The sequence below is a fragment of the Megalobrama amblycephala genome, linkage group LG5 (genome assembly GCF_018812025.1).
Source record: "Megalobrama amblycephala isolate DHTTF-2021 linkage group LG5, ASM1881202v1, whole genome shotgun sequence".
NCBI lineage: Eukaryota > Metazoa > Chordata > Actinopteri > Cypriniformes > Xenocyprididae > Megalobrama > Megalobrama amblycephala.
The window spans coordinates 19,710,867-19,737,549 of NC_063048.1; the positions used below are offsets into that span (position 1 = coordinate 19,710,867).

The 26,683-nt window shown below is 36.3% G+C and overlaps 1 protein-coding gene across 1 annotated transcript in view; it reads right to left on the reverse strand.

Annotated features, from left to right (window-relative positions):
• Positions 1 to 26,683, reverse strand: part of arhgef10 (Rho guanine nucleotide exchange factor (GEF) 10) — a 69,937-nt gene that overhangs the window by 35,428 nt on the left and 7,826 nt on the right. The window contains 16 exon segments of the mRNA XM_048191064.1: positions 193 to 363; positions 641 to 733; positions 1,598 to 1,714; positions 2,117 to 2,296; positions 2,450 to 2,527; positions 4,505 to 4,614; positions 4,733 to 4,844; positions 5,581 to 5,697; positions 7,890 to 8,021; positions 8,023 to 8,078; positions 8,570 to 8,626; positions 8,876 to 8,964; positions 9,222 to 9,258; positions 11,075 to 11,380; positions 12,310 to 12,684; positions 18,958 to 19,056. Coding sequence (XP_048047021.1) covers positions 193 to 363; positions 641 to 733; positions 1,598 to 1,714; positions 2,117 to 2,296; positions 2,450 to 2,527; positions 4,505 to 4,614; positions 4,733 to 4,844; positions 5,581 to 5,697; positions 7,890 to 8,021; positions 8,023 to 8,078; positions 8,570 to 8,626; positions 8,876 to 8,964; positions 9,222 to 9,258; positions 11,075 to 11,380; positions 12,310 to 12,684; positions 18,958 to 18,994 — 2,067 coding nt within the window. The 5' untranslated portion in view covers positions 18,995 to 19,056.

The following is a 26,683-nucleotide window of genomic DNA, read 5'->3' on the forward strand; positions in this document are numbered from 1 at the left end:
GTTTGGCTCAGTACTGACTTCATATCAGTGACAGCAGGGCTCAGACACACTCTAGAAACACTCTAGAGCTGTGTGAAACTGCCTAATGTCAAATGACATATGTGATCAAGCACCCACGCGCATATACGTTCATACAACGGGTTTGAGGTGTACTACATGTGATCAATCAGAAGACCGGAGGGGCTGCAGTACCTTGTTAAGGTAATGTTCATTCATTGCCTTAGCTATGTGTCTGATCTCACAGCGCTGGTCGGCCTCTCTTTTCCTCTCATTTAATTTTTCGGCAAGCGTTTCCAGTTCAGTGAGAGCCATTTGAAGCGGAAGACGGTCGGGATGACCCACTGGTGTGTTTTTTAACATATCCTACAAAGAGATGCAGAACATAATGGATGTTAAAGTACCCTGTGCAAATTACAACAAAAGAAAAACGGAATGAACGAAAGCCTAATTGTCTATGAAAGTTTTGCCTTTTATGTGAGTTCATGAACAACATGAAAGTGACGCTTGATGCAATGTGGATGAGAAAGAAGGAGGCGCCCTCTTCAGGAAATGTCAAGATATTTTTAGCAATGAGTATAATGGAGCACGTGTATTTTCTTAATATTAACAGAAGTGAAAGAGCGTGTGAGGTAAGACGCACTTGCAGCAGCAGTATGAACTGAGGGAACCGTTGAATAGGCTTCATCATCAGTCCATAGAGGGTCAGGCGGTCTTTACTAGTCTCCTGACGTTGCTGTGGACATAACAAAAACAGCATGAAGAATCTTTAGGGCCTCTTATACTTACCAAAGCTGCACTTATTTTATCAAAAATACAGTGAAAACAGTAATATTGTGAAATAATATTTAAAATAGTTGTTTTCTATTTAAATATATTTTAAAATAGAATTTATTTCTTGTGATGCAAAGCTGAATTTTCAGCATCATTCATTACTCCAGTCTTCAGTGTCACATGATCCTTCAGAAATCATTCTAATATACTGATTTCCTGCTCAAGAAACATTTCTTAGTATTAACAATACTGAAAACATTATTTTTGTGGAAAACGTGAATCTTTTTTTTTTTTAGGATTATTTGATGAAAAAAAAAAAAAAAAACATATATATATATATATATATATATATATATATATATATATATATATATATATATATATATATATATATATATATATATATATATATATATATATATTATATTAATATATTATATTAATATACACTTTACTGTCACTTTTAATCAATTTAATTTATCCTTGCAGAATTTTTACTTTTTGATTACACTGATTATTGTTTAAGCGAACAATATTACATTTATATTGATTGGATTGCAAAAATAACAACTACTCAAACACTGCCGGCACTGATTTTTGATATGAATTTGACCTGGATGTGCAAATTCACCACTGAGGGCATCATCATATTTTGGCACCATATTGGCCGATATTAGATACTTTTACACAGTTTTAGGATTTAGATAATCATCTAAATAAGGTTTAAAACTTATTTTTGTGAATTACATAACAGAAAAATGCAAAAGTGGTTAACATGTAATTACTGCACCACAGGATCATTCTAGACTTTTTTGGGATGTCTAACCTTGAGGAAGTCGAGGAAACAGGGCTTAGTTGCACAAGCCTTCCGCACCACTCCCATCGCCAAGCTGAAGTTATTCACATACTCACTGTAAGCGTCCAACACCATGGACTTAGAAAACTGCAGAAGAGACAGAGGTGAGGGTACAAATATAAGAGTGGAAGCCATGATGCTTTTTTAATGGGATCATTTCTGTAATAAACTATAGTATTTTTACTGTTGAAGATTAATTTGAGACACACATAACCTCACAACAGACTGTGAAGGGTGGAGAAGGTTTGTACATGTAGAAACTTAGATGTGTGTTGGGTGTGGTGTGTGATTAAAACAAAAGTTTAGGAGGTTAGATGGGGCTTTAGAGGCATGCTATTCATGCAGTTGTTTTTGCTTAGAAATAGACATGTATTAAAACTCTGTTTTAAAAAAACGTTAATTGAATCTTCAAGATGATCGGTGTTGTGTACGTCCACACATCAGAGCTCCCACAGCAAATCAATTAAATCATAAAATCCGATATCTCACCGATGCTACAAACACGTCTCCGATCATCTCCAGCTCGTCCCAGTCAGACACACGACTGGCCAGTGCCATCTGGAACAGGGCGTGGCACTGCAAGATCTCCCGAATCCGATAAAACACCACCTTACACTTGCGGTCGCTCAGTAACCGAGGCTCAATCTCTGCCAGTGGTTTCTCATATTGCTGTTATGCGCAAAACACGCAAAAAGAATTCACATTATTGGATGATGAATATGTGCAGACAGTCAAAAAATAGAGGTTTTAAATTATAAGGAAATATAAATTCTCCATTGCAGTGTAAAACAGCAGAGGTAAAACAGACAAAATAGCAAAAACCTCTAAAATTCTCTTCAGAGCTTCCAGATAGTTCTTCTCACTCTCTAGAATCATCTCCAGAATGCATCTCCTCATCACCTGTTCATGCACACACAAAAACAACATACAGGGGGACTTAAGTCACAATCAGAAAATGTATGAATGTCTGCACATTAGATAAAATATGAAACCAACTAACTTTTTTAAAAAGAAATATTGCACAGACACAGTTTTTAAGCAAAGTCTGAACTTTAAGTAGAACTTGTTTGAAGATTACTTCATTCACTAATGTTGGGATATGAAGACTTTTTTAATGTTTTTGAAAGAAATCTCTTATATCACCAAGGCTGTTTTTATTTGATCAAATATACAGTAAAAACAGTAATATTTTGAAATGTTGTTACAATTTGAAATAACTGTTTTCTATTAATATATTTTAAAATGTAATTTTTTGACCCTAGACCACAAAACCAGTCATAAGGGTCAATTTTTTGAAAGTGAGATTTATACATCACCTGAATAAATATTTGATGTATGGTTTGTTAGGATAGGACAATATTTGGCCGAGATACAACTATTTGATTTATTTATTTCACCATTTATTTATTTATTTATGGTAGGAAATTTACAAAATATCCTCATGGAACATGATATTTACTTAATATCCTAATGATTTTTGGCATAAAAGAAAAATCTATCATTTTGACCCACACAATGTATTGTTGGCTATTGCTACAAATATACCTGTGCGACTTATGACTGGTTTTGTGGTCCAGGGTCACATTTATTTCTGTGATGGAAAAGCCATATTTTCAGCATCATTACTCCAGTCTTCAGTGACACATGATCAGAAATCATTCTAATATTCTAATTTGGCACTTAAGAAACATTTCAGTGTTGAAAACGGTTGTGCTGCTTGATTGTGTTGTTCTGTGGAAACAATGATATGTTTTTTTTTTCAGGATCTGAAAAATAGAAAGAACGGCATTTATCTGAAATAGAAATCTTTTATAATAATGTAAAAGTCTTGACTGTCATTTTTGATCAATCGAATGCATCCTTTCTGAATAAAAGTTTAAAAAAAAACCTTACTCCAAACTTTTAGGTGTACATACTATATATATATATATATATATATATATATATATATATATATATATATATATATATATATATATATATATATATATATATAGCTCCATGGATCGGACTTGTTTGTTCAGCACATCACACAGATGCTCGACTGGATTGAGATCTGGGGACTTTGAAGGCCAAGTCAACATTCCTGAACCATTCTTACTTTGTGGCGGGACGCATTATCCTGCTAAAAGAGGCCACAGCCACCAGGGAATACCGTTTCCATGAAAGGGTGTACATGGTGTGCAACAATGCTTAGGTAGGTGGTACGTGTCAAAGTATCATCTACATGGAGGCAGGACCCAAAGTTTCCCAGCAGAACATTGCCCAAAGCATCACACTACCTCCGCCGACTTGCCTTCTTCCCATAGTGCATCCTGGTGCCATGTGTTCCCCAGGTACACGACGCACACGCACCCGGCCATCCACGTGATGTAAAAGAAAATGTGATTCATCAGACCAGGCCACCTTCTTGCATTGCTCTGTGTCCAGTTCTGATGTTCACGTGCCCACTGTTGGCCCCGCGTGCATCATGACCCTGTCGCCAGTTTACCACTGTTCCTTCCTTGGACCACTTTTGATAGATTCCGACCACTGCAGACCAGGAACACCCCACAAGAGCTGCAGTTTTGGAGATGCTCTGACCCAGTCGTCTAGCCAACACAATCTGGCCCTTGTCAAACTCGCTCAAATCCTCACGCTTGTCCATTTTTCCTGCTTCTAACACATCAACTTTGAGGACAAAATTTTCACTTGCTGCCTAATGTATCTCACCCACTAACAGGTGCCGTGATGAAGAGATAATCAGTGTTATTCACTTCACCTGTCAGTGGTCATAATGTTATGCCTGATCGAGGTATATTTATTATATATATATAAAAACACTTTGCCGTTAAAAGTCTTTGAAAAAATGCCTGAGAAAAAGCTGTGTGACAGTACCTGGTGTTGAGAAAGCCCGTCAGGTGCGGGTTTCAGCACTGGGTCAACATTAAAACACTCCACCTCGATGAACAGATCTGACTCTTCATCAAAGCAGCTGGGTTTCTTCTCTGAGGAAAGAATGATGGATTCATCAAAAGATTTCAACAGAATAGGCATATTAATCAAGATGACAATCATTGTGAATTCATTACATTGGAGGCAATACTAATTGTGCTCGCCTCTCACCATGACAGAGAGATCTGGTGCGGATGAAAGATCGTCCTTTCCTCACCGCGGCTTTGGTTTTTTGCAGACCATCTTTAGTTCCATCTTTAGCTGCTTTTACAAGCCGTTGCATCTGTAGCACATACAACATCATTTAGGATTGAGCCTACAAAATCTGTGCAGAAAACTGTACAAAGTGCAATTCCTGATTTATTTTAGCAAAGCTATCTTCTAGTTAAACTTTTATTGAATAAGATGCAGGAAAATCAAACACAAAAGAAGTGCAACTCTTTAGTGACAATATCAATTTGATAAGCGTTAACAAGATGAACCCATCACCATGAAGAAGAACTATCCAACTTGAACACAGGATCTCAAAAAAAATGCATCCTAACTAAATTATATTGTGAACGAACAAACAAACAATGAAAAGATCAACACAGACACCACATGGGTAAAATGAGGGACGACGAGGGAACATGAAGTCTGATGGATACATAAGAGAAATAGCAACTGCAACTGCAAATCTGTACATGCAGAACTTGACAGATTTTCCTGATTAATTCAAATACTTAATAAATGTTGTGCCCTGCTGTGGAAGTCACATCATATACCAACAATGTTTTCAAACACAGAATGACATGCGAAGCCACACATGACGTGAGGATGAATGAGAGTTAAAAATGTGTACAACATTCACTCTCCACAGATGACAACAGCTATATCTATGGAGACGCAAACAGATGTTTAGTGGGGATGACGGAGTCAGAAGAAGCCCACCACCAGCACAACTAGCACAGAGAAGAAAGAGCACCTCCAGAGATGGAGAGCTGTCCGTCAGGCTGACATACACACTCTTGCTCTTTTACCTTCTGCTCGTGTTTGTGTTTGAGCTGCTGTAGCTCTACTGTTCCCACTGTGTTTGCCATGAGATCTCGCATCTTTTTCTCATAGTGCTCTTTCAAACGCGTCAGATCTTCAGACAGCTGAACAGGGGGCAGAGAACGAGTTACTGCACACAGCCGCCATAACTCCGTCATTCCCTTATTTTATTTAGAAACTCACTCCAGTAATATTCCTAATGTCTATGTGGCATGCTGTTGTTTACCATACAAAATAACAGGGGTGCGCAGACAATAAAATTCCATAATATTTCATTAATAATAACATTTCTATTATCAATTATTTTATAAAATAAAAAAAAATTAAAAATACTATTAAAGGGTTAGTTCACCCAAAAATGAAAATTATGTCATTTATAACTCACCCTTATGTCGTTTTACACCCGTAAGACCTTCTTCGGAACACAAATCAAGATATTTTTGATGAAATCCGATGGCTCAGTTAGGCCTCTATTGCCAGCAAGTTAATTTACATTTTCAGTGCCCAGTTCATGTACAGTTCATGTGAGTACAGTGGTTCTACCTTAATATTATAAAGCGATGAGAATACTTTTTGTGCACCAAAAAACCCCCAAAATAACAACTTTTCAACAATATCCAGTGATGGCCGATTTCAAAACACTGCTTCGAATCTTTTGTTTCAAATCAGTGATTCAGATGAGGGTAATAAAGTAAAAAAGGTGAGTAATAAATTGAATAATTTTTATTTTTGGGTGAACTAACCCTTTAAGATCAGTACTATAAATACACAGTACAGTCCAAAAGTTTGGAACCACTAAGATTTTTAATGTTTTTAAAAGAAGTTTCGTCTGCTCACCAAGGCTACATTTATTTAATTAAAAATACAGTAAAAAACAGTAATATTATTACAATTTAAAATAACTGTTTTCTATTTGAATATATTTCACAAATTAATTTATTCCTGTGATGGCAAAGCTGAATTTTCAGCATCATTACTCCAGTCTTCAGTGTCACATGATCCTTCAGAAATCATTCTAATATGCTGATCTGCTGCTCAAGAAACATTTAATGTGTACAATTGTACAAAATATTTGTGTACAATATTTTTTTTCAGGATTATTTGATGAATAGAAAGTTCAAAAGAACAGTGTTTATCTGAAATCTAATCTTTTGTAACATTATAAATGTCTTTACTGCCACTTTTGATTGATTTAATGCATCCTTGCTGAATAAAAGTATTCATTTCTTTAATTTCTTTTCAAAAAAATAAAAATAAAAATTCTTACTGACCCCAAACTTTTGAACGGTAGTGTATAATGCTACAGAAGCTTTGTATTTCAGATAAATGCTGTTCTTTTGAACTTTCTATTCATCAAGGAATCCTGAAAAAAAAGTACACAACTGTTTTCAACATTGAGCAGCAAATCAGCATATTAGAATGATTTCTGAAGGATCATGTGACACTGAAGACTGGAGTAACGATGCTGAAAATTCAGCTTTGCATCACAGGAATAAATTACTTTGTCAAATATATTTAAATAGTACACAGTTATTTTAAATTGTAATAATATTTCACAATATTACTGTTTTTTACTGTATTTTTAATTAAATAAATGTAGCCTTGGTGAGCAGACGAAACTTCTTTTAAAAATCTTAGTGGTTCCAAACTTTTGGACTGTACTGTATAAATAAACAAAAATAAAAAGAATAAAATTCATTCTGAAATAAATGACTATGTATTTTAAGTAACATTAGATAAAAATTGTGACACGAGACAAAAATGTTGGCTGCAAACAATGGCATGCCAGACATGAGATTCATAAATATTACATATGATTATAAATATTAAAATCTTTGAATATTCCTTAAACGCATTTCATTTTAGGCAATTCCTAACCAATGAATCATAGACCTAACACACACACACACACGCACACACACATACACACACTCTTAAACTCTCACTAATCCCTCTCTCAACAAAGGCTTGAAATTATTGACTCTAAATTTGTTCTACCAGTTCAAAAATAAACCAATTCCCTGACCAGACTTTGAAATAAACACACACACACAATCAAAGTATTCACTCAAATAAACCTTATCTACTAAATCAGTGCCTACACATACAAACAAAACCAAAACCATTATGGGCAAATCAAAGACTTTTCTCATTGTTTTTAAATATTAGTGTGGGCAAATGTAAAAACTACACTGACACACTGTTCACACCAAGGAAACAACTGCATGTCATACAGCAGAAAAAAACAAGAAGAGAGAAAGAATGAGAGCAAGACAGTGGTAGTGTAAATACACACATGTGTTTTCTTGCTGGGTGCACGGCCCCTGACGAAGGCATCTGGGAGGCCGTTCTCTCCATGTCCGTTCTCTGTGTCACTGGCTTCCTCATAGCTCTCAAACTCACTGGAGCTCCAGCCGTTGTCCAGCGAAGCTGCTGCCGCCCTCCTCCCCGAACTCAACATCATCATAGATCATCTCATCTGGGTCTGACAGGCACACAGTTTTAATATTTTACAAAAAAAACATGAATCATGAATGTCATCAGCCTTAACAGCAGAGCTGTCAATCACATGACACTGTCTTATTGCTGAGAGGGCATATTTTACTCTCAGTTTTGATTTCTCTCACATTTCCATAGCCAGGCTGCAGGGGTGGGGATTTACAAATACAATTCTGGATCTATCAACTAATCTGAATTTGAGTATAATTATTAATTATTATTGTGGGAATCAAAACATTAACTTATATAACAGTGATATAATTACTTTCTTTTAGTAATAGTAATATAGTGATAGAAATTAATAGTTACTAATAGTTTTAGTAACAGTAATAAAATAATAGTGTAACTTTTACCCCCTATTAGGCTGAACATGCACTGTATTATGGCTATTAGCTGAAAGGTTAATAAATATATTAATAGACATGAAAAATGCATCACAAAATAAGTTAAGATAAAGAAAAAGACCAGATTCAACACCTGTAGTGGATCCAGAGTTTTCTCTTGGTACATCATCATAAATCACCTCATCTGGACCTGCAAACAAACACACATGGCTCACAATTTCATATGTGCAACCAAGCCAAAGCAGCGCAGTGAGCATTAATATATGCGTTAATGAATCCTCTGAAAGAAGCGGAGCAGTTCTTCAGTGAAAAGGAAGGAAATGTCTGAGATTCTCTTCGGTAACAGGAAACAGATGAACAAGGCAAACAAGCCTTCATACATATGTTCACAATCTAAATTCAAGTATTTTATCAGCCTAGCAAAATGCTAAGTACTTACTATCCATCCAGGCTGTGTTTGCTGGGTCTGATACCCACTTAGTAAGAGCATCTTCCTCTCTGATGACTGGACACTCTTCACTAAAAACACTGGACAAAAAACACTTGGAATTGGTATACATACACTTCCCTTTTAAATATCTGTGTTTGTTTGAATTGATGTATTCAGATATTATTATGAGCACATGGAAGTGATCTCAGGCTATTTTGTAAATGATCATGCAAACAAAAACAAAAAAAACACACAAACAGAAAAAAATACTTCATATAGAAGATGTTTCATGCAGCATAATGACATTAATATGTATCAGTCATCATAGTAAAGCAGTACTACACATCTCACTCACCTGTCCACTGGAGTATTTCCTGCTCCCACCACAGTCACTGCAGGACACATCAAAACAGTTCATGCATTAACAGAGAAGCACAGGTAAACATTCAAATGTGTTTCAAAAATGTTCCATTCGGATCAGGTTTACAGCTCGAACACCATTACACCACAAGGGGACAGTAATGTGTTACTGAGTGTCTCCTTTAAAATTCAAGCCAATACTTTTGTTTGTCCCCACCTCATTCCAAAGCTTAAGTGGTTAAAATTAAATTATAAATTGTGCCTACATATGAATAATAAAATTGTAATTAAACTATAAATGATAATGATGGTGATGATTAATACTACCACTACTATGAAAATATTATTTTTATAATAGTAGTAGTAGAGTTTTTTTAATATTACTTCTATTATTTTTCACAATTATTTTTTCATTTATTAATATTTTATATATTTATATGTACACACAATTTACTAAATATTTACTATATATATATATATATATATATATATATATATATATATATATATATATATATATATATATATATATATGGGTCAATGACGTGACGGGTCATTTTTTTGTCCAAAGGCCTTAATATTACATAAAAACAAAGATATGACATCCAAAGTCTGTAAGGTATTACAACTAGATCTCTTTTATTGAATCCAAAAGGTTTTAATTATATTTTTCTACATATACAGGTATTTTAAAGATATTGAAGTGTCAAAACTTAATTCGGTTTAACCGTCCAAAGGCCAATACAGCCATTTCATTTGTGATTAAAATGTCTTAAAAATGTAATAAATGTATATATTTTTTTTACTGGTATGATTTTAAAACATTATATATCAACATGCAAAATGGTAAATTGTGTGTAGAATTCGTTTCTTTGTTATGAGAAAGAATGTCCGGAAAAATTAATTTCGTTGATGTCATTCGGAGTAATCAAAATAAAGGGACCATTTTGGATCAAGTCATGCGTTCAATATCAGGTGACAGGATGTGACATCACTGAGACAACTAACTCTCTTTTAACTGTTTGAAAAAATCATGTTTTAATTTGCTCATATGCATGTCTCGAAACATCAGGTCATTCGGTACAACCGCTATAAAACATGGAAAATGTTGTAATATTTTAAAAACTTTTACTAAATATAAAATGTTTGATTGTCCTTTTTCTAGCTAGCTAGCAATCTAATTAGCTAGTTAGCTAGATATCAGCATTGTTAACACTCATTGTTAACACTTAATAAAACTTCAAAATTAATTGTATCTCCATTAGGTTTTTTTATTTTATTGTATGTACAAGAACCCTCTGATCCTTAGTCGTCAATGACCCATATATATATTTAACATAAAATGTCCAGAATGTAAATATAAGAAAATGGTAGCTACTTTGATTTATTTTATTTTATTTATTTTTTTTATTTTGATTTGTTTAACATTTTCACTGCATAATTTCCATACTTCCACTTTTTGGAATACACTACGTTTGATACACTAAAATATTCTAATACTTTGCTTTAACAAAATACACTACTACTTTGCTTTAATGAAGGTGCCAGTCTTAAATCAGTTTCAAAATCCAGCTACTAATAATTATATCTGCCAAGACTGGTTTTAGTGAAATATGTATGCATTTGAGAATGCACATGTAAAAGTTTAGTTAACATTCAGGCCACTTTAGAGAAAACAGGAAACCTCATCACAGCCAAAGCCACAGCTAAATTTATCCCCAACTTCCTCATGGCAAAACTTCAGAAAAAGAAGTGACAGAGAGCATGAAACAAGAAGGAAAGTAAAAAGAGAGAGGTTATGTATGGTGAACCCTACTCCAACCAGATGGGAATAATCTCTCTTTTTACCATCTTCATCCATAGAGAAGTGACGGATGATAACTGGGGTGGTGTACGTTGGTGGGATCACCGGCACATTTGAGGGTGTTGCATAACCACAGGGCACTGGCACTGAATACCCAGAGGACAACCCAGGGCTACTGGGTACATCCTGAATGTCTCTTTCACTCTCATTGGCTGGGGGAGAGGAGGGAGGGTCGCTCTGCTCTGACAGCAGCTGCTGCTGGATAGGGGCGATGTCAATCACAGAGTAGGGGCTGACTTTGGGCTTGGAGTTGGACGCAGAGGTGGGAACCAAACCGGCACCTCTGTTCTCTATTGATCAGAAAGTACAATGATTTGTCAGGAAAGTCTGAGACAGTGCAGGGAAATTGCATTTCCCAAGAAAACTACAGAGAAATCTCATGTGTTGTTTATGTAGTTATTTTAGTAAATAATCTTCCATTTATATTATCTTATGTGGGAAGGATTCCTGATACAAATAACTCAAGATTGTACCAACATTAACAGTCAGAAAGAAAGAGAAAGACTGAAGGAAAGAAAGAGACAGATGTAACCTCGGAAACCATGCAAGAGTTTACAAAAAAAGTAAATGGATGCAGTGGGCTGTCACCGAAATGCCTGTAGATTTGATCTCCAGTCAGTAATACACAAAGCTATTGTCGTAGAGGGCAATCGATAACTGTACACAATCATTTTTTTTTGATGGTGCCATTGTCCCAACAGTCAATAGTTCATTGCATTAAACTCACTGTAGTAGTCACAAACCAATTTTTTTTGATGGCAACACCCAAATATCATGATCCCCTGTGAGGAACCCCCTTCATTATATATTAAAAACTGCATATATTTTCACTTATAGAAAACCCACTTATACTGTGTGAGAAAAACAGGGGTGAATTCAGGATGATTGGGACATTTTTTCCCCAGTCATCTCAATGGCAAAAAGAATTTAATTCACTGTGTTTAATACTGTGAGGAGAAGAAATTTGTTTCTAAAATTAAGTAATTGTTATTGTTCTAAAGCAAATTGTTAAAAAATACAATCTAGAAAATACGTTTTTGAAGCATGTCTGAGATAAAACCTAACACTTTAAAAAAAATAATAATAGTACTATCACTAGAAAAACAATTATAATTTTTTTGTGGTTTCTGTGCAGTCTTTAGAAAGCAGAGATATTCAGAATAATAAATTTTTTAACAAATTTCATAAATAAAAATTTTAGTATCCACTGTACACTCACCGTCCTGCTCGATGTGAGCAGCAGCTCCTGTGGCGCCCTCTGGTGGTGGTGGAGGGTCTCTGTCCTGGCCTTCTGCTGCATTGTGGCAAAGCTCTATGGGAGGAGGGGGTAGATCACCCTGTGGGAAGGGTGCATGAGCCAAAGGCCTGTTATTAGTGAGGCAGTTCTGAGGTGGAGGGGGCAGATCAGCCTCTGCAGTGAGTAGGTTCTCTGGGTTTGGACTTGTTCCATTCATGGGTGCGTCCCCAGCTGCTGATGAGCAGGGTGGAGGCACAGAGATTCCCTCAGGTTCAGGGGGTGGCCGATCCGCCTCGGGGGCTTCATCACCACTGTCGTCAAACTCAAACCTCTCACCTTCATCTTCGTCATCTAACACTATGGAGAGAGAGACAGAAATGGTTTGTGGATTTCATTGCATTGTATATCACTGAATTATTTTATTAATATTTAAAGGTGCCCTAGAATTAAAAATTGAATTTATCTTGGCATAGGTAAATAACAAGAGTTCAGCACATGGAAATGACATACAGTGAGTCTCAAACACCGTTGTTTCCTCCTTCTTATATAAATCTCATTTGTTTAAAAGACCTCAGGCGAATCTCAACATAACACCGACTGTTACGTAACAGTCGGGATCATTAATATGTACGGCCCCAATATTAGCATATGCCAGCTCATGTTCAAGCATTAGACAAGGGCAGGACATCTGGATGTGCACAGCTGAATCATCAGACTAGGTAAGCAAGTAAGGACAATAGCAAAAAATGGCAGATGGAGCAATAATAACTGACATGATCCATGATATTTTTAGTGATATTTGTAAATTGTCTTTCTAAATGTTTCGTTAGCATGTTGCTAATGTACTGTTAAATGTGGTTAAAGTTACCATTGTTTCTTACTGTATTCATGGAGACAAGACTGTCGTTATTTTCATTTTTTATTTCATAAACACAACTTCATTCTTTATAAATCTCTCCAACAGTGTGTAATGTTAGCTTTAGCCACGGAGCACCATCAAACTCATTCAGAATCAGATATAAACATCCAAATAAATACCATACTTATGCGATTAGACATGCTGCATGATGAACACTTTGTAAAGATCCATTTTGAGGGTTATATTAGCTGTGTGAACTTTGTTTATGCACTGTTTAAGGCAAGCGCGAGCTCCGTGGGCGGGGAGTGTGAGCATTTAAAGGGGCTGCAGCCTAAATCGGCTCATATTTAATGATGCCCCAAAATAGGCAGTTAAAAAAATAATTTAAAAAAAATCTATGGGGTATTTTGAGCTGAAACTTCACAGACACATTCAGGGGACACTTTAGACGTATATTACATCTTTTAAAAAGACGTTCTACGGCACCTTTAAAAAAAAAGTTTCTTAAACATTTTTTAAATACTTTATTATATATTTTTTTCATATACAACTTGTGCTCCCATGGAAATATGTACTTTTGCACATTTCTACTAGGAGAGCACTGCTAAAACAGACAAATGATAAGTTAGAAATGGCCCAAGAAAGTCTGTGAATGGAGTATTTTGCGGTTGAGGTTTGTTTCCACCCTCCTCTTTGCCCACCCAGTGTTCACACAGACAGACACAATAATTTTATGGTATGTATAAGAACCCTCTGATCAAACTGGCTCTCAACGTCAGAGTTACACATGGCAAGTTGTAAAGGAACAGAGGGGGGAAAACAAAAAAAAAAAAAAAAAAAAAAATCAAACACCAAAACCTTGTTACAGGAAGCACACTTATGCTGAAAGGAAACAGGGTCAAAACATCATACAGCTTTTTTTCCACAGGCCTGTAGTGCTAAAGGGGAAACATGTCTACTGGGACCAGAGGAAAGGAAAAGTAAAGGAAAAAGTAGTAAAAAAAAATTTAAATTAATTGATCAAACAAACAGGTCTTACTCATGAGGTTTGGTTTGTATATAGGCTGCTATGACAAAAAAGGCTATGCTAACAAAGGGATTAACATTAACGTTAAAGGGATGTTTCACCCAACAATTAAAATTCTGTCACCATTTACTGACCCTTGCGTCATTCCAAACCTGTATGATTTACTTTCTTCTGTGGAATGACTTAAAGAAGCTCAGTTTTTGGAGGTCCTGTATGCTTGGACTCACAGAGAAGCATTATTTTTCTACAAATCTTCATTTGTGTTCATCTGAAGAAAGAAAATCACACACATCCAGAAAGGCATAAGGGTAATCAATTTCATTTTTGGGTGGAGTATCCCTTTAAACTGTGGTCTGTTCTTCACACAGCTTGCTAGTGGTTGACTTGGTAGTTGTATGAACTACTTTTTTCATGGAACTTTTGCTCCCTTTTAAGCTTATAAAAGACTTAGCTAACTTTAGTTAATAGTTAATACTATAATTCTTCAAAATCTTTTCCTTTTATGTGAGATGAAAGTCACAAAGGTTTGGAACGACATGGAGCAAAGTAAATTCCTGTGTGAACTGTCTCTTTAAGGAAAAAGAGTCTTATTCCGTCTGCCTTTAATGATTCTACATAAGCCAAAAAAAAAAAGACAAAAAGAAAAATGAACGGCAGCTTTACAGTATAGATGAAACATGTGCAAGTTAAAAAAAAGGGAGGGCCGATGATTAAGAGAAGAGACTGGGAGGGAGCTCTTGACAGTGTGAGGCTTTTATGAAGCAAACACTTGGCAGTTCATGGATTCTCTTGACCCAGTGACTCACTCTTCAGAAATGTGAGTAATGTGAGAGTACTTTTCCTCCATTCAGCTCAGAGCCCCCTGTCCAATCGCAGCCTCCCTCATGTGGCTGAAGCACACACAGTGACCATTATAATACACTACAGTAATTAAGCCTTACAAACTTTTACAGACAGTTTATTTACAAAACAAGGCTGTATCCGGACACTAACATCTCTAAACCACTGAAATTCATTACATGGAGTCTTAAATAATGTTTGTTTTTCCTCTCACAGGGATAATGAGAGGAGTGGTAAGACCGAAAGACTCTGGACCACTGCCCAGGAAACCATGTTTCCGCTGACAGAAACAGTTATCTCTTAAATTTCGATAAATCCACCGTGGTGCACTGGTGCAAGTTTGCTCACTGGAATAGCAGAGATTCCAAACACAGTGAAAACATGCCATCCTCCCACTTCAGGCTGCAAAGTCCAAAAACAACCGACAGACAAATTTCCTCTGCTGACTTCCATAAGTAAAGCATTTCTCATATTAAGCCACTTAAAGCCAGGTGCACACGTCTCGCTTTAACGCCATCTTCTGAGAAAAACTTTGTGGAGGACAGTTTATGCTGTTTAAAATGTTACATTATTATATTCCATTGTTGTATCCATTGGAAAGTTTGGTGTCAGTAATTTTTAAGAAATTACTTTTACTCAGCAAGGACAGATTATATATATGTTGTTATATCAAAAATTTAATTCTACACAATATCTTAAACATTTTTTTTGTGAAAATGCACACTGGCTTTCACTCAGGATCTCACTGGAGTCATATCGTACAATCTGACAAGCACCAATTGTAAAGGATGAAAAAAACTGTACAGTGTGAACCAGTCTTAAAGTAGTTTGGTTTACCACTGTTACTTGTTGACAGACGAAATGTCATCTTTATTCAGTGTGAGCTAGTAGGAGCGCCGTCCCTGCATGCCTTACAGCTACACATGACAGTCGGCATGCAAACAAAAACATTCTCCACAAATCTCCATGCACCCATCAACATGACATTCAGTAATGTGAAAGAACAATTTACAACGAAACAAACAGGAAGACCTGACTCCATGTTATAACAGCATCAAAACTTGAACGTGTCCTAAACTATGGCCTTTGACCCCCAAGTATCACTCATTACAGTACGACGCTGAGCACCTGGTGTGGGAGTACAGGTCAGAGCAGGTATGGAGAGCTCCACTGGGCATGAGAGGAAAGGTCAAAGGTTAAGAGTAAAGGAAAGGGGGGAGGGCTTCAGATGAGTTAGCTTTCTTTGAACTTAATGGGTTAGTTCACCCAAAAAAGCAAATTCTGTCATATATTAAATCTGTTTATCATAAAAAGTGATTGTGTCTCTTCAGAAAATTTGGACTAAACCACTCAATTCAAATGGATTAGTTTTACGCTCTCTTTATGAACTTTTTGAAGCGACAAAGTTTCAGTTGCCTAGCTGTCAATGGAGGGACAGAAATCTCTCAGATTTCATCAAAAATATCTTAATTTGTATTCCGAAGATGAACGAAAGTCTTACGGGTTTGGAACAACATGAGGATGACAGAATTTTCATTTTTGTGTGAACTAACCCTTTAACTGTGTAATGGGGAAAAAACACTAGTCTGAGAAAGAGCACTGAGGCATGAACAGAGAGGTTTGAAAGTGGCTTTATCAGCTCTCAGTGTTAATGAATGGAGTAAGAGAGAGAGATAAAGCACGAGGGAGTTTCCGTATCTCAGAGAAGATGACTGACGGTGAATTTTCAAGAAGTAAGAGCTTGAAAATAATGTGGAATGTGTGCAGTTTTAGTTTAAACTTTAACATTAGCTTATCGACTCAGATGGTTCTCATTCCTTACGATGCTGATTCTTCATTAGCTGTTTTGGCAAAGATCTCAAAGCTACAGGCAGAAGTGTAGAACTGAATAGCAATTTGATGACTAAAATTAATCTGTGGTTTTAAATTGTAATGCTGAATAGCAGCAGACCGATATATCGCGCTTTTATGTTATTTGGCTTTCTCAATTTTTTGGCATTGTCTGATACGTTTTTCTGTTTAGCCGATAAGAGTCAGACTTTTATTTTGACAGCGCTGAGAATGCCAGTGACGAATCACAGATGCACAGGACCTCCATTCTCTTTCTTACAGAAGAGGATTAGGGCCAAGCAATAATAAAAAAATAAAACCATCTCGAGATTAAAGTTGTTAAATTTCGCGAAAAAAGTCGTTAAATTTCGAGAAAAAGTCGAGATAAAATGTTGAGAATAAAGTCATTACATTACGAGAAAAAAGTCGTTAAATTACGAGAACAAATTCGTTAAATTATGAGAAAAATTTCGCTAAATTTTGAGAAAAAAGTCGTTAAATTCCGAATTTGTTTATTCTCAACATTTTATCTCGACTTTTTTCTCGTAATTTAACGAGTTTATTCTCAACATTTTATCTCAACTTTTTTCTCGAAATTTAACGAGTTTCTTCTCGTAATTTAACGAGTTTATTCTCAACATTTTATCTCAACTTTTTTCTTGAAATTTAATGAGTTTCTTGTCGTAATTTAACGAGTTTATTCTCAACATTTTATTTCGACTTTTCTCTCTAAATTTAACGAGTTTTTTCTCGAAATTTAACAACTTTAATCTCGAGATGGTTTTATTTTTTTATTATTGCTTGGCCCTAATCCTCTTCCGTACTTTCTATAAATCATTTGATAAAACTTTAAAAAAAAATATTAGTATAAGTATTATAGAATTTGCCACTCTATTATTAGTAATAGAAATGCTATAATACTTTCTCATATACTGTCGACATTTAGCAAATACACATTTTTATCCTTTAAACAAGTCTTTAAAAAAAAAACACTCCACTTTTTTAAGAAATAGGCTCATTTTCCAACTCCCCTAGAGTTAAACAGTTGAGTTTTACCGTTTTCGAATCCATTCAGCCGATCTCCGGGTCTGACGGTACCACTTTTAGTATAGCTTAGCATCTCATTCTGGCGTAATAATCAAGGAACTTTGCTGCCGTACCATGGGTGCAACAGGCGCAATGATATTACGCAGCGCCTGTGACCCCCAACCATGGAGACATTTGTGAGAGACGCTGCGTAATATCATTGCGCCCGCTGCACCCATGGTACGGCAGCAAAGTTCCTTGATTATTACGCCAGAATGAGAATATAGTTCCTAGCCATATCGGCCTAGAAAATCACAACTTTTCATTTTCCGTCGGTCTTAGTACACGATGTAACTACAGAAGAGTCAAGTTTTAAATAGGAAAAATATTGAAACTCTTTGGTCATTTTTGAGCGCAATGCTAACGGTCTAATCAGATTCAATGAACTATGCTAAGCTATGCTAAAAGTGGTACCGCCAGACCCGAGATTGGCTGAATAGATTCGAAAATGGTAAAACTCAACTGTTCAACTCTAGGGGAGTTGGAAAATGAGCCTATTTTCAAAAAAAGTGGAGTGTTCCTTTAAAGATCTAATGACAGCAGCATTTTCATTATTTGGTGAACTATCCCTTTAATTATAGCACTACTTTAATGAGTCAAACTAATCTTTCATTCTCTCTGCATCAAGACAGAGTCTCTGTTTTCTGGCTGCTTTTTTCACCTCCCCTGCATTTGTTCTGGCGTTCCTCCGCTCTTCAACCCACACGCTTCTTAGTGGCCGAGCCATGGAATGTGTTTACACTGTTCATTCTCTTCTCCTCTCTATCCTTCAGGCTCCTATAAGCATGATATTCCTGTGCATTTGACACAGTGAGAGTGAATATGACCATATCAGTAAATCCCCTGTTGCTTTTAAATGCTGTGACGAAAATTAACATTTTCATTTTGTGCCAGAAACTTTAAACCAACATCTGCATTACACACTCTCTGCTTGTAAAAGTAAATACAGTCTGTGTGCTGAGAGCTGTGAGAGGACAGATCTGCTTACAGTCAGGTGGAGGAGGGGGGAAATCCTCCATGTCCATGCTGAACAAGCTCTTCTGAGACACACACTGATGATCAGGATCCTTCACCAACTCTAACAAACCTACAGGAGCAGAGGGACAGCGGTTAGCCACAGAGACAGAGTTCACCCACACACACACGCACACAAGAATGACCTCATAGCTTAAAGCAATAGCTCATTCAAAATGACAATTATGCTATTATTTAACCACCCTCATGTTATTTCAAACCCATATGATATTATATTTTCCAGGAACACAAAAGTAAAAATTTTAAAATAATCGTTACGCCGCTCTTGGCAGTTTATAGTGATGATCAGGGGCCATCAAGCTCCAAAAGGAGAAAAAAAGCACCATAAAAGTGGTCCATATGATTTCTGTGAATATTTAAAATTTATATAAACATTATTTTAGTGTTGTCATGATACTGGAATTTCCAACTTCGATATGATACCATGAAAAATATTGATATTTGATACTATTGTTTTGATACCACAGGAAAAACTGCCACATACAGTATACCGCCATACAGATAATTTGTTATTATCTCATAATTTTTGATAATTTGGGTGATTTTGTTGTAATAGCTTACACACAGAACAGGAGGCTTTATTCGAATTGTTTACAAATTTTCTACATTTACAAAAAAGACAAGTAAACAGGCAGTAATAAAATAAGAACAAATACACAAATTGCAAACGATAAATACAATAGAATTAAGAGACAAATTAAATAAACATGGCTTTAAATTTTACAGCTCTACAGAAATTAAAGTAATCAAATGTAAAATAACATTGGATAGTTTTCAATGTAAAAAATGAATGCAGATTAAAGGGTTAGTTCACCCAAAATGACAGAATTTTCATTTTATTACTTACCCTCATGCCGTTCCACACCCGTAAGACCTTCAGAACACAAATTAAGATATTTTAGTTGAAATCCGATGGCTCAGTGATGCCTCCATTGGGAGCAATGACATTTCCTCTCTTCCTCTCTCGCTTCCTGAAGCATTGTTTTGAAATCGACCATCACTAAATAAGTCGTTATTTCGTTTTTTGGCGCTCCAAAAATATTCTCGTCGCTTTATAATATTAATATTGAACCACTGTACTCAAATGAACTGATTTAGATGTATTTTTAGTACCTTTATGGATCTTAAGAGAGGAAATGTCATTGCTCCCAATGGAGGCATCACTGAGTCATCGGATTTCAACTAAAATATCTTAATTTGTGTTCCGAAGATTAACGAATGTCTTACAGGTGTGAAACGACATGAGGGTGGGTGAGTAATAAATGAAAGAATTAACTAACCCTTTAATGCTTTCGATTAAAGTTACAAGAGTTAGTCAAGAGCAGTTCTACATTCAACTATTTACATTCCAAAACTGACCGTGTTCACCTGAATACTCGCCAAGACTGGCCTTTTGACATAAATTATGTATTTGACCGTTTAAGTGCAATAAGCCACAAAAAGAAGTAAACTTGGTACTCGTGAGCTGTTTGAGAGGCAGATTTATGGGAGCGCCATTTATTATAGATCAGTGGTGCGCACACTTTTGATGTGAGCACGAAACCTGCTGGAATGACTCAGTTGTGCGCAATACAAGCACTATTCAACCGGAGCGAATGCAACGAGTGAGTAATAGGATTTTACAAATTTTGATTTAAAAAAAAAAATGAGTCCAAGACAAATATCACTGACCTCGAAACACAGCTGGGTTCACACTGTACGATTTTGGCCACGATTTGGCCGTCTGAGACAAATGTTTTAGAACCCTAAAAGATTCCTCTGATCCTAGGCCAAAATCGCAAGTCTTTGATTGCTAGTTTGACATGTTCGCCGACAGACGATTAATGACTGTTGCGATCAAATTTGACCTCTGATGAAATTCTGGTAGTGTCAGAAGATTTGACGCATAGTCCTGTCAAATCAAAAACCAATATGAGCACAGAACATGATGACGCAATTAGTGAGACAACAACAAACCACCACTTGCTCCACACAAATCGTCCTTGACAAGCCATGATCAAAATGAACACTAGAGATTGTTTTTGTTTGCTAGCCACATTTTTAATCCCATGTGTAATGCAGCTCACATTTTCCGGACATGTCAAGGATTGATGATGTAAAACTCTGGATGAGTCTTTTAGCGTGCATCCATTTTTAATGCATCTTGACAACCATATAGTCTGCCATGAATGACAACCGAGATCCTACAGTGGTACATGGCCTACAGCAGGGATCATGTTCGTACAGTCTTACAAGAAACCGTTGTAAAGGAGTGTGCACCCGGCTATTGTTAACAGCTTTCAGATTATAAATACAAAATTAGCATACCTAAAATAATTTGAATACATTACATTTTATTTGAACTGTGCTGAAAACTCATCTCAATCTTCTCACAATTCACCAAACCATCTGCTCTGACTTACCTCAGGCCTATTCAACCCCTGGGGACTCTCATAATCTCAGACACCTTCAGTCCAAAACCACTCAGAAACTGGCCACCGTTTGTTCATTTGTACTGATATTTCATTTGACTTCTGTTATCATTGCAGAAAACTACGCCACCAGAAAATACTTGGCTAAAAATTCCTCCCCACCCTGTCAACAAGCTTCACTATGTCAAAGTCAGATATGTAATCAAGTGTAATGTGACATTGGAGTGGCAGTTCATCACTGTTGGCCCACTTATTACATCCAAACTGGAAACGCACGCACATGTACAGACATGAGCAACTCTGGACTATCTGCGACAGGGAGGGATAGAAAAATCCTTTATCTTTTTCTGGATCTCTCTCTCTTTCACACACACACACACACACAGATGCAACAGTGCTTTCCTCTCAGCTGTGTTTCCAGACGAGGGTCAGTGGAACAGTGAGTCATTCTGTGGAATAGAGGAGTTTCTCATGAGCCTCATGTGTGCGCGACCCTGAGGGTCAGCGAGAGACGAGGCGGACTGACTGACGCACGACTGTATTATCACACAATAAGATCCTGGCACAGACACGCAAGCTGTTTTCTCATTATCACAGTACTCAGTACATTCTACACACAATGACTCGCGAGCCACTAACAAACATGACGAGAAGAAAATCTGTTTTGCTGACAGTCATTGTAATCATATAAGTGACAGACAAAATTGTTTAGCAGCATTGGTTCCAGGAGAACCCCCCCCCCCCCAAAAAAAAAAAAACATATGTACACAAACATGTATATGTATATATGAAATATATACTAATGCATTTAATTGATGCATTGAATTGAATTTTCATTAACTATTTACAAGTGACAGTAAAGACTTTCCTAACTTTCTGTTCGTTTAAGAATCTTGAAAAAAAACTCTTTTACAAAATATTAACAAGCACAAGGATTTCAACATTGATATGATATAGAAGAAATGTTTCTTGAACAAATCGACTTCGGAAAGACCATGTGACACTGAAGACTGAAGTAATGATGCTGAAAATGTAGTTTTGCCATTTGTATTTCAGTACGCCGCCTTGATGAGCATAAAAAAACAATTTTAAGAGACTTCTCAAAAAACATAAAAAAAAATCTTACCTACCAACTTTTGAACAGTAATGTACACACACACACACACACACACGTTTGTGCACCTATCATGAGGACATTCCATAGACGTAATGGTTTTTATATTGTACAAACTGTACATTCTATCCCCCTACACTACCCCTACCCCTCACAGAAAACTGTCTGCATTTTTACACTTTTAATAAAACATTTAGAATGTTTTTTAAGTCATTTTAATTTCAAAGACTCACGAAATGTCCTCATAAACCATGTTTACATTGTAATACCAGTGTAATACCCATGTCATTATACAAATTTGTGTCCTCATAAATCATATACTGTAAATAAGCACATATATACACACACACACACACACACTCGTGGCTTTAATACAGCAGAATATACCATGTATTAAACTCAGAGCTCATTGTAACTCAGGTTTATGAAAATAATTTTCTCCATGGAGAGGATGAATTACATTTTTTACTTCCAGAACTTTGCTGTGCACTATAACAGCAGATCCTCATGACACAGTCTGTCAAAAAAAAAAAAAGAGAAAAGAAAAAAAAGACAGGATGCTGACAGCTTGTTTAGTCTACACACTCTTTGAAGCTTATCTTTCTTTCTCTCACCCAACAGACTCCATGTGCCATAACAACAAAGAAAAGAGATATAAGAGATGTCTACCCAACTTTGGGTGGGAAAATCAGACAAAAAAAAAAAAAAAAAAATCAAGTCAAGTCAAGAAGTCAAGGTGCAAACTATTTCAAGTCAACCATCTATGAGTTTGATAAAAACTCAAAACAAATTTGTCCCCTGAAGTCAAATACTTAGATCAGACAAAACGCAGACATTTGGGAATGTCCTCTTGGAAAAATGATTTATACATAAATATGGAAAAACAATTAAAAAATGAATTAATTTTTTTTTTTTTTTTAAATAGTTACTATTTATAATTACCTTCTTATAAAAACTATAGAAATTGATAGTATATACCCCATTTTTATTAAAAAAAAAAGTGACTGTAAAACAAACACACACATGCACAGACACACGTTGGATTTCTGTTTTATGGGGACTTTCCATAAACATAATTTTTATACCGTACAAACTGTATATTCTATCCCCTAACCCTAAACACAACCCTCACAGAAAACTTTCTGCCTTTTTACATGAAACAAATAATAATAATATTTATAAGCTGTTTTCCTCAAGTGCAGCAAAACATTTTCCCAAGGTCAAATATTTCAGGTATTACTCCCCCCACTGTAGGGTTTACCAGACCACGCACACACACAAACCGACAGGAAACAGAGCTGACAGAATGTGTGAAACTTGAAATAACAACACACCAGTGCAGAACAACACAAAAATCAGAGCCGTGGGTGCAGAAACACTAATTTATGGATCAACATTAACACAGCACATTTGCCTTCAGAGCATTATGACACCATGAAAATATATCACTCAAATGACAGGTAGTTAACAAGAGGGAGCTTTAAATGACAAGTTTCAGAGGTCTGTGGCTTAGGAAAAGGCCGCAATGGAAGATAGATGCATTCCTACATGACAGTCTCAAGCTTTCTTTCTCTGTTCTGATGAAACAACAGACTGTAAATTTTGCAGAGCACATTACTACACAAACTCAATTGCGAAACAATTGAAACTTAAACTAGGCATCTAAGGGATATTTAAAAAAAGATTATATTAATGTCTTCATTTTTACTATAAATATGACCCTGAAAATTGAATGGATTATTTTTATGAAATGCATAAGAAGATAAATTGTGTTGACAGTTCTTGTGCAATGTGCATGAAACATCCAGAGAGTTAGGAACAGATGTGTTAGTACATGTGCACGTGTCAGCATTGACCATGATGAGATGATCAATGTTTAGTTTCAGCTTGACTTCTGGGTGTGCAATTGTGCAGGGCGAGGAAAAAACCCTGCTGTTAAAATGTGGCTGCAGGGCTTCTACCAGTCTGCAGCTTCCTGTATCACTCCAGACATGTCTGAGAGAATGAAGTCAGTTTGTCAGTGTAACATACACCGATATGCCTCATTGCGGACATGTACCTTAATTTTTAATTCAAATCTATGGAACGTGTGAGACCAGATCATCAGAATTCATTTGAACATGCTACACAAATTTAATTCATACAGAGTAAACAACAATTCTTAAAGGGATAGTTCACCCAAAAATGAAAATTTGATGTTTATCTGCTTACCCCCAGTGCATCCAAGATGTAGGTGACTTTTTTTCTTCAGTCGAACGCAAATTATGATTTTTAACTGCAACCGCTGCCATCTGTCAGTCAAATAATGCTAGTGGATGGGAACTTCTACTATAAGAGTAAATAAAACTTGCTTAGACAAATCAAAATTAAAACCTGCGTCTCGTGACGACACATTAATGTCCTAAGACACGAAACGATCGGTTTGTGCGAGAAACCGAACGTTATTTATATAATTTTTACCTCTAATACACCACTATGTCCAACTTCGTTCAGCTTCCTGTTAGTGAGGTCAAAAAACGCGTTCTGAAGACGGAAGTGATGTCTCGCCCATATACTTCAATGAGCGCGAGACATCACTTCCGTTGTCAGAGCGCGATCAGACCTCACTAGCCGGAAGCTGAACGAAGTTGGACATAGTGGTGTATTAGAGGTAAAAATGATATAAATACTGTTCGGTTTCTCGCACAAACCGATCGTTTCGTGTCTTAGGACATCAATGTGCCGTCACGAGCCGCAGGGTTTAATTTGGATTTGTCTATGGAAGTTTTTTCGACTCTTATTGTTCAAGTTCCCAATCACTGCTATTATTTGACTGACAGACGGCAGCGGTTGCAGTTAAAAATCATAATTTGCGTTCGAAGAAAAAAAAAGAAAAAAAGTCATCTACATCTTGGATGCCCTGGGGGTAAGCAGATAAACATCAAATTTTCATTTTTGGGTGAACTATCCCTTTAAAGGGTTAGTTCACCCAAAAATGAAAATTATGTCATTAATGACTCACCCTCATGTTGTTCCAAACCCGTAAGACCTTCATTCATCTTCAGAACACAGTTTAAGATATTTTAGACTTAGTCCGAGAGTTTTCAGTCGCTCCATTGAAAATGTATGTACGGTAGACTGTCCATGTCCAGAAAGGTAATAAAAACATCATCAAAGTAGTCCATGTGACATCAGTGGGTTAGTTAGAAGCGTACAAACACTTTCAATGGAGGGACAGAAAGCTCTCGGACTAAATCTAAAATATCTTAATTTGTGTTCCGAAGATGAACGGAGGTCTTACGGGTTTGGAACGACATGAGAGTGAGTCATTAATGACATAATTTTCATTTTTGGGTGAACTAACCCTTTAATGTCTAAAGAGGACAGTAAATAAACGAAGGGCTATTATTCAACAGCAGTAAGCACACATGTGATACGGAGCAAAATAAGTCATTGTTCACTGATAATCTTCTCTTACACCGTGTCTACACCAGATGTGAGTGGCACGACGTGACGATAAAGATAATAGAAACCATTATAATCAGTTATGCTGTCTATACTGGATGCGCCATGACACATTTCCCATTCAATTTCTGATATGCTCCAAGTGCTTGCGTCACTTCCGACAGGAAGGACAAATAAATTTACAATGGTCACGTCCAGGATGGATAGCCTCCAGCTGTTGTGGAACTGGGAACCACTGTAATGGGAATGAGAGAACTGAATTCGTGAACTAATGATTCAAAGCAGTTTGTGAACTGAGATCAGACCCAAAAGAACAACTTTTACATAATGTTGTTTTGTTTTTAGTCATTCCACAACATAAGTTGGGTGAATTATGATGGAATTTGAGTTTTTGGGGTGAACTTTAACATAAGCAAACAACTGACACTTAAAGGTGCCATCGAATGTTTTTTTACAAGATGTAATATAAGTCTAAGGTGTCCCCTGAATGTGTCTGTGAAGTTTCAGCTCAAAATACCCCAAAGATTTTTTTTAAATAATTTTTTTAACTGCCTATTTTGAGGCATAATTAGAAATGCACCGATTCAGGTTGCGGCCCCTTTAATTGCTCACGCTCTCTGCCCCCCCAAGAGCTCTCGACTCTATCATTGCATAAACAAAGTTCACACAGCTAATATAACCCTCAAAATGGATCTTTACAAAGTGCAAAT